Consider the following 8,945-nt stretch of genomic DNA (forward strand, 5'->3'; position numbering starts at 1 on the left):
CCGTGCCCTCGCCGCCTGCCGCCGCCGCCGCCGCCGCCGCGGGGGAGAAGAAGAAGAGGCCGCCCGAGATGCTGCTCTCCAGCTCCTGGCCCTCCGCCACCCTGAAGAGGCCGCCGGGCCGCCGCGGCCCCGGTCTGGGTCCTGGCACCCCGCAGCCGCCGACCTCAGCACGCGTTCCGCCCCAGCCCTCTCCGGGCCGTGCGGGAACCTTTACCACGTGCTCCGCGCCCCGGCGGGTCGCCAGCAGCCACAGCCCAGCGGGAGCCACCGCCTCGGGGACTTCTGTGGGGGCGGGGGCCGGGCCAGACGACGCCACGCGCTTCTCCTTGAGCCTCACGCCCGAAGCCATCCTGGTCATCCAGAGGCGCCACCTGGAGAAACAGTTAATGGCTCGGTCCCGCAGGCCCTTCCCCACGCCCTCGGCCGACCCTCGGCGCCCACTGGTCCCTTGTCCCCGGACCAGGACCTCGACCCTGCGGAGGGGCGGTCCCACCAGTGTCCCCGACGCGCCTCTGGCTGTGGCTGTCAGCAGCCGCTCTCCCAGTGCCTCGTTGATGCCAGGAGGTCTGCAGGCCACTATGCCCAGCTCGCGCCCCTCCAGCCTGCGCCCTGTGCTCAAGGTGTCGCTCCTCAATGAGAAGCACAAGTACGACGATGAGGAGTACGAGGAGGAGGTGGAGGTGGTGGACGAGGGCCTGGTGCGCAAATGCACCGAGTGGCTGCGTGGGGTCGAGTCGGCAGCCGCTGCAAGGAGCCGCACAGGGCCTCTGGACGCACTGCCTCACCTGAGCACACTGTGAGCCTGGTGTGACCCACCACTGCCTCCTTCGCCCCTTGCCCACCTGGGCTCTTGTGAACCAGGTAGGCCAGCAAGGGACAGGACCACAGCCTGGAACTTTGCTCTGGTGCACTTAGTCATGGGTGACCCACAGTCTCCTCTAATGCCCACCGCCCACTTGTGCACCGTGCACCGTGAGCCAAGTAGGTCAGCGTGGGACACAGCAGACTTGCCTGACTCCAAAGGCTGCCCTCTGCTCTTCCTGCTCCCCCTGTGGGGAGGAAGGACTTGTGAAATGCCTTCTAACCTCTCACCCTAAGGAGTGGTCCCAGTGGCCCTCTGCCCCAGGTGGTATGCCACCTCTTGGGGACTCTGCAAGCCTGTGACCACCGAGGGTGGGTGGTCTCCTTTTGTAGAGGCCCAATGTGGTGCTACATTTTATGATTTGTTTCCTTCTGAAATCAGAAAGATGTTGGGTGTTGGAAAGCCTAGAAAGTCTGGTTAACTTGTAACTTGTGCACCCTGTGAGTGAGGTCTTGTTGCCACAGGATGACCCTGGTGGATTTGTGTTCTGTCTGCCAGCCATGTGGTCAGCCACCCCACAACCCACACTTTCACACGTATGCACACGAGAACACTTCCCTCCAGTGGGCACAGGCACACTCATGCCCAGAGCTACACATGCACGGCCCCGCTAGCAGTCGTGTGTGCAAGCACACATACACAATCACCCGCACATGCCCGCCGTAACACATACATGGCCACTCTCACATACATGTGCATTCACGTACATACACCAGTCTCACTCACGGTCACACACGTGTCTCCAGGAGCACAGAACTGTTTTCAAGAGCTGCCTCCAGGAAGGAAAACAGGGGTTACGGTTGGCATTTGCTAAGAATGCAGCCTTTATTTGAGGGCACAGCAATGTCTCCCACACTGGCTAAGGAAAGGGTACCGGGGAGGGGAGGTGCATGTGTAAAAGCAAGGCAGGGCAGGTCTGCCCACTGTGGAAGTTAGACGAGGGGAAAGGAGGAAGTACCTGTGGATGAGGGCAGCTGGCTTTCATCACTGTGAAGACAGGCGACACAGGGGTCTGTAAGCTGTAAATAGCGACTTTTTAAATTTTATTTATTATTTGAATGAAGGGTAAAACTCGTGTCTCTTGGTAGCCATGCCCTCCCCACTAACTAGAGGGTGATTCTTTCTTATTTCTTCTGTGCCTGCGTGGATTTAACCCCAAGGATAAGAAGGAAGTGTTTGTTCTAATCGGATAAGGTTGGTTGTGGGAGAGTAATGCAGTACCTCAGTTTGCTTGTCTGTTACTTATCTTATGCAAGTCAATAACTGGTTTAATGTTTTCGTTAGACTTTAATGTGTCGACTCTTAATTGTATTTTAAATCGAAGCCTTACATTTTTAAGAACCAACTACATATTTTCCTTGTAGAGATCTTTGCTCTCTCTGTCTCTGTCCCGTTTCTCTTTCCTTGGCACAAACTTTGTCTAACATGAAGCCTTAGTTTAGAGGGAGCTACTCCAGCCACCAGATGAGTTTAAAAACAAGCCACTTATTAATTCATCTTTTCTGACCCGAGGTTGAAATCTGAGAAGTAGATTTTCATTGATTTTAAATGATTAATGCCAAAGGGGCAAAATAAGCAACCCTGGCATGAGCAGAAGGGCTCTTTCTCTAGGTAGGACAGTGGAGAGGGTACTACCTCTGCGCCCTAGCCTGGCACAGCGTGGCTTCGTCTCATCAGCACCCAAGGCAAACAACAGTACTGCTGCCCTCTGGAAGAAGTGGCCTCTAAGGAGAGCTTCCTCGTTCTCTGTCCATCTTCTGGTCTTCGTACCGCTCTGTCCATCCCTGTCTGTGTTTCCTCACTGACGACCTCCAGACGCCCCTCCCTGACTCCCTCTCTAACAGGCCTCAGTGCAATGCTAAGCACATTTTCCCTGGTTGGTTACTCATAGGGCCTTGTGTGCCTGGTCCTCCACTTTAGAGATGGGGGAGTGTTTGTGTTGGACAGCCGACGACTCTCCCCATAAGGAAAGGAAGGTCTGTGCTCGCGTGGTCTCTTCATCATTGCTGACGTTCTGAGGACATTTCTATCACTGTGCTACGATTTCATGTTTAAATAAAAGAGGGATTGGATGTGTGCGCTGCTTCTTGGAGAATATAACTCATAACCATCCACAAAGGAACCTGTGAACACTTGCTAGTTCCCTAAGATGGTTTCTTCACTGCCTGCCCTCCTTAGAGGTCACCAAAGGTCACTACTAGAAATTGCCTGGATTTCTAAGAATTTTAAGAACAAATGCTTTCTAAGCTATTGAACAATGACAAACCCAAGAGAGCTTATACACTCCTAAAGCCGTTACACAGAACAAGAATGGTCTGCAGGCAGTGAACGTATATTCCAGGAAGACTGTGAAGTCTGGACAGACACCTCCCCTATACATTCAGCAAAACCTTTGCTTCTGCCTATCTAACTTGTAGGCTTTCCCAGCTAGATGTAAGTGGTCCATTTGAGTAACGGCCAGGGTTGCTACCATATTGCATAGCAAGTATGGTGTGATATTAATTCTTGAGTCCATGTGGAAAAGAATAATGACAGTAAACGTAAAAGCCATCCCCTCTTTCTGTCTTATATGTACCTGGGAGGAGTTGATGTCCATCCTAGAGGGTAACCGTGTGTGTGGAATGAGAGAGACAATTGTGCACCGGGCCTGTGGTGTGTACCTGTGAGTTCCTGGGTCGGACTCGGTGTGACTTCATCAGTGTGACACTTAGGGGGGTGTGACTTCATCTCCACACCTCGTGTGACACTTAGGAGGTACCTGGCACTTTCACATGGGTTTTGTAAACTAGCAATGGATGCCACAATGTCAGGACCTTTAGTTTTCTGGTTTCCTCTGAAATGGTCCCGTTCAGCATAGGGCGGTTGATCTGTGGGGTCCAAGCATGTTAAGCCTACCATTTTGGACCCTTTGCTTTTTGCATGAGAACTTTGTAGTATGCCGTTCAAAGAAAGTGGTGATGTCAGTCTTCCATCAACACAAGCAGCACACCACATTGGCCTCCGTGCAGCACACTGCATTGGCCTCTGTGCATAGGCTGTTGTGGCTGTGAGAAATCCATCTGCTGGTTACTTAGTCCCTCCCTGTGACAAGGATCTGGCTCCGATAAATGGGCTTAGAGAAGCTCACAGTGTGAGGGGATGAGGTCCATTGTGGAGGGGAAGGCACATGTCAATCAAGAGAACAATGCAACTGGTCACACCGCATCTGACCTCAGGAAGCAGCGAGAGGTAAACACGACCTGATTTCTCATTATTATTATTATTATTACATTTTATTTCATCTGAAGTGCCAGGTGTCCCTTCTCAGCTGAACCTCTCTGGAACCACCTTCACAGACGTGCCCAGAGGTGTCTCCTAGGTGATTCCAAGTTGACAGCTAAACCGTCACAACTCCACCCCTTAGCAACCTGACACCCAGACACACACTTCTAAAGGGAACATTCCACCCCTGCCCATAAAGGCTCATTCCATCTAGTAAAATACATATCGTGCAAAATCTCCATAGCATCTTCCAGTTCCTACATTGCTCAAAAGTCCAAAGTCTCTTCTGTGACTCAAGGTAAGTCTTAATTTTGAACCTCTATAAAAGCCAGTAAAAAAAAAAAGTCAGTAAACAAGTAACATGCTTTGATATACAGTGGCACAGAATAAATCTTGTTATTCCAAATGGGAAGGACGGGAGCAAGGCAAAGAAAGATTGGGCCAGAGCAAGACCAAAATCCAGGTGGGCAGACCCTGAGCCCTGCAGTGCCATGCCTGGGATCTTGGCTCAGCTGCCTTGGGTAGTCCTTTCCTCCGGCTCTTCCCCCCTGCACTCAGGCCCTCTCTTGCTCTGTCTCCACTCTGTGTGTGAAGCTTTCCATGGGCTGGAAAGTTTGGGCATCTCCTATATCCCGGGATCACCACTGCAATTTAGACTTCCTCCCCCCTGTGTCACTCAGTGGCTTCTCTGGGCCTCCCTTTAGAGATTCCAATCCTTTTGCACCTTGCCAAGTCTTGGCAGCTTTCTGGAACCTGGGCGCGAGCGTCTATGGTCCTGTAACTCTTGCGTTTCCAAGTAGCTGCTGCTAAGGTCTGTTGCCAGCTAAAAGGCTGTTATCTTCCTAACACAGTTGGATTGGCCTCTATGCACCTTAGCAAATGACCTAGGGAAACATTTCCTTGGACAGATGTTTCTGAGTCGGGAAGACCTTCCAGCAATGATATCAGCTCAGCCTCTCTGTTTAAATAAGCTCGCATTTACACAGCTGGAGTCTACAGGAGCCAGGGCTTTGCCCTTGCTTTCGCTATGGTCCCAGTAGCGGAGCTCCCATCACTCTGGTTTTAATGTTTACTTTTGTGTTTTATTTAATATTTTTACATGTTTTTCTGGTATATGCGCCTGTACACTGTTTGTGTGCCTGGTGCCTGTGGAGGCTGGAAGAGGGCGTTGGATTTTCTAGACCTGGAGTTACCGTTGTGAGCCATCATGTGAGTTCTGGAAATTGAACCTGGGTCCTCTGGAAGAGCAGCCAGTGCTTGTCTTAACCACTAAGCCATTTCTCCAGTGCTTCCAGTTTCTCTTCAGCACCTGTTTTGTCCATACCCTTCTTGTCGGCATCTTCAAGCTCACCCACTCTTTATTTTCCAAACAGCACATTTTATTAAATCTTTCCTCCGGGCGGTGGTGGCGCACACCTTTAATCCCCAGCACTCGGGAGGCAGAGGCAGGCAGATCTCTGTGAGTTCGAGACCAGCCTGGTCTACAAGAACTAGTTCCAGGACAGGCTCCAAAACCACAGAGAAACCCTGTCTCGAAAAACCAAAAAAAAAAAAAAAATCTTTCTGCCTTCTCTCACCAGAGATCTAAGAGAGGTGAGCAATAAGCATTCCACAGCTTGAATGTTATTCTGTCTTAGGAGTCCCCTCCCCACCGAATAACTAAGTCCATTACTTTTCTCACACCCCCTCTCCAGATAAGATTTCTCTATGTAGCTCTGGCTGTCCTGGAACGCACTTTGTAGACCAGGCTGGCCTTGAACTCCCAGTGCGGGGATTAAAGGCTGTGCCATCCCTTGATGCCCAGCTTCATTACTTTCTAATTCAGCCTCACTCAGTTTTTTACAGGTTAAAGGAAAAATATAGCCAGATTCTCTGCCAGAACATAATGTAAATGTCCTCTAATATATTTTCAAATAATGTTCTTATTCTCTCCTGAGGCCTTATAAACTGGACCCACACAGTCTGCATTTCTCTCAGTGCCCTGATCTCACCCAAATGGTTCATTAAACTCTTCCTACAGCAACTGAGGGCTTCTCCAGTCCTTGGCTTCAAACTTACCTTTCCCATTTTCTGTTCTGAAAAAGACACCATCAGGAAGGGAGGATTTAAGATCACAGTTCAGGTCACAATCCTTGCGGCCGTGACAGCAGAAAAGGCTTCAGCTGTGGCAGCAGGAATGTGAGTGGCTGGTCATTCTGGAAGTGGCTGGTCACATTGCATCAGTTGGGAAGCAAGAGATGGGAGCTGATTCCTGTTCATAGTGCCACCCACATCCAGGAAGGGTTTTCCCTCAGTTAATCCTCTCTGGAAGTGAGTCTCCTGTGTGTAGCCCATCCCAGCCAATGATACAATATCCCCAGACTTTAGGACCATATCCACAAATGATTTACCTTCATCAGGATAGCCCCCAGCAGGGCAGAACCCTCCAGCGAGTCCTTTGAATAGAATGTTATTTCTGCGGGATCCTGTTCCCTACAAACCTAAGGGCTTGGCCTGTGAGGAGAGGCTGTTGAGAGATTGTCCATAGCCATGGGAAGTTGACTAATCAACCCCTTACCAAAGCCGTTGCTCACTGTCAGCCGTAGCCAAGTACAAAGACCGGGGAGCTCAGAGGACAAGGCTTCACCAGTGGGGAACATTCACACCCTTAAGCCCAAAGCTCAGGAGGCTGAGGCAGCAAGGTTTCTATGAGTTTGGGCTAGCCTGGGCAACAAAGTGAGATGCTGTCCAGGACCCTGTCTGACGGTCCCCTAAACTTACACTGACCTGCCTTCCTTCCTGGTGTGCCAATCCCAGCAGTCAGCAGAGGGTCATGTGTGACATCCCTGGGCATCCGCTGTCTGCCTTCTCCCACCCTATGTTGGAGTCCATCCACATGGAGTTAGATTTGGGTCTTAGTGAATCTTTCCACTCCAGGACCCAATACCAAGGGACAGGTCACCACAACCTCCTCATGACACAGCCAAGGGACAAGGCTCAATTTCCGAGCTATGACCTTTGCCCTCAATTTGCAGGCAATTCCTTGGCCCAACTAATAGCTCAGGGGAATGCTGTGGGCAAGGTGGCCATTCAGTCACGGCCTCCTGCAGCCGTCCTGTCCCTTCTATAAAGCACGTGCCCAGAGGGACGTTGAAGTCGTCCCTCGAATGCACCCTCAGCAAGCTCCCCACATGTCCTTGTCACTCCATCACTTTATAGCAGAGGGCCAGTCCCACCCGAATTCAGACAGTACAGCCGATGATGACGACTTCCTTACCTATGGTCACAAGAGAGCACAGCGACAGAGCCACTTAGCTATGATCACAAAGGCATGAGCCCCTTACTCTCAGGAACTGCTAACAGATACACCTGGGTGAAACCAGCCATCTGAGAAAAAGACATGCAATGCAGGAGGACCCTGGGCAACCATGGTGGAGGCAGCATCTCCAGGTGGACTGCACTCGGTAAGGGGCGGTGCCTGGGCCCCCACCTGGCTCATTGCTTGGTGCCTTGTAGTCAGCCACGTAACCTCCCACCATGCCCGTTGCCTCCCAGCTATGGCAGTCAGGCAGGGCTGGCTCACAATAGGACGATCCTTGCCATGCCCAGTCCTCTGGCACGGCCCCAGGTCGCGGGCCTCGCTGACCACAGCATGCATGTGCAGCTCTGCGACAATGAAGCTAAAGAGTTCCGAGACAATCGCCCCTGTCTGAGACCTCTTACGGAGCCGTCACACTCGGGAACAGAACACACCCGAGGCGCTGAAGGGACAGGGACTTCAGACAAAGAGCTTTGTCATCACGGCCGCTCCTGTGTCAGCCTGGGGTCTGTGTAGAAGCAGCCAGAGCGGAAGTGTCATCTAAAGAGACCCCTAAATGTGGTCTCCTCACCCGAGTTCACACAGAAAGGTGGGCTCTGAGGATGATGGCATCCATCACACTGTTCTCAGATTTCCTGACCTGGAGGCTCCCAGGGAGTGTCTTCTCTGCAGGCAGTACCCTGTTGACCTTTTAGGGGTGTGTGTAGGCTGAGGCATCAGCAGCCTCTTAACTGCATCATGTTTCTGCCCCACATATGATGGGAATCCTGTCAGGATTTGAGAAAACAGAATCTAGCACATCCTAATGATGACGGGGGATGGGCTCTCACGCCATCGGGGAAGAATACATGCACGGGTGCCCAGGGGAGGCAGATGTCACCCTGTCTGTCACACTGTGTTGTGTGTAGATATCTGGACCAACAAGTGAGGAGCTGAGGGAAGACAAAAGTGTGAACCGCAAGATGACAGGCAGAAAGCCACTGTGTGGGCCAGTTTTCTGTCCACTTGACACAAGCTAGAATCATCGGAGAGAAGGGAGCCTCTGAGAATTGAGAAAATGCCTCCGTGAGATTGGGCTAGAAGGCATTTTCTTAATTAGTGTTGGATATAGGAGGGCCCAGCCCACGATGGGAGGAGCCCCCCTCCATGCCCTCTGCATCAGCTCCGGTTCCAGGTTCCTGCCCAGTTTGAGTTCCTGTCCTGACTTCCTTTAATGATGAACAGCGATGTGGAAGTGTAAGCCAAGTAAACACTGTCCTCCCCAGCTTGCTTTTTGGTCATGGTGTTTTATCAAAGCAATGGTAACCCTAACTAAGAGAAGCTGGTACCAAGACAGTGGGGCGCTGCTGTGACAGACCTGGCCATGTTGTTTTGGGGAGGCCTGTGCAAGGACTTTGGGACTTTGGACTAGAAAAGCCATGGAGTGTTGAGAGCTCAGTGATCTCTGCTCTGTAGGAGCCTGGAAGATGAGCGTGTTGGAAACGCTGCAGATGATGGAGCCTGGAAGATGAGCGTGTTGGAAAC

General features: G+C 51.6%; 1 protein-coding gene across 1 annotated transcript in view; it reads left to right on the forward strand.

Moving 5' to 3' along the window:
- Positions 1 to 2,937, forward strand: part of Prr18 (proline rich 18) — a 4,364-nt gene extending 1,427 nt beyond the window's left edge. The window contains exon 3 of the mRNA XM_026787468.1: positions 1 to 2,937. Within this exon, the coding sequence (XP_026643269.1) occupies positions 1 to 800 (800 nt within the window). The 3' untranslated portion in view covers positions 801 to 2,937.
- Positions 2,938 to 8,945: the final 6,008 nt, after the last annotated feature.

Source organism: Microtus ochrogaster, linkage group LG9, assembly GCF_000317375.1.
Source record: "Microtus ochrogaster isolate Prairie Vole_2 linkage group LG9, MicOch1.0, whole genome shotgun sequence".
In the NCBI taxonomy this organism is placed as follows: domain Eukaryota; kingdom Metazoa; phylum Chordata; class Mammalia; order Rodentia; family Cricetidae; genus Microtus; species Microtus ochrogaster.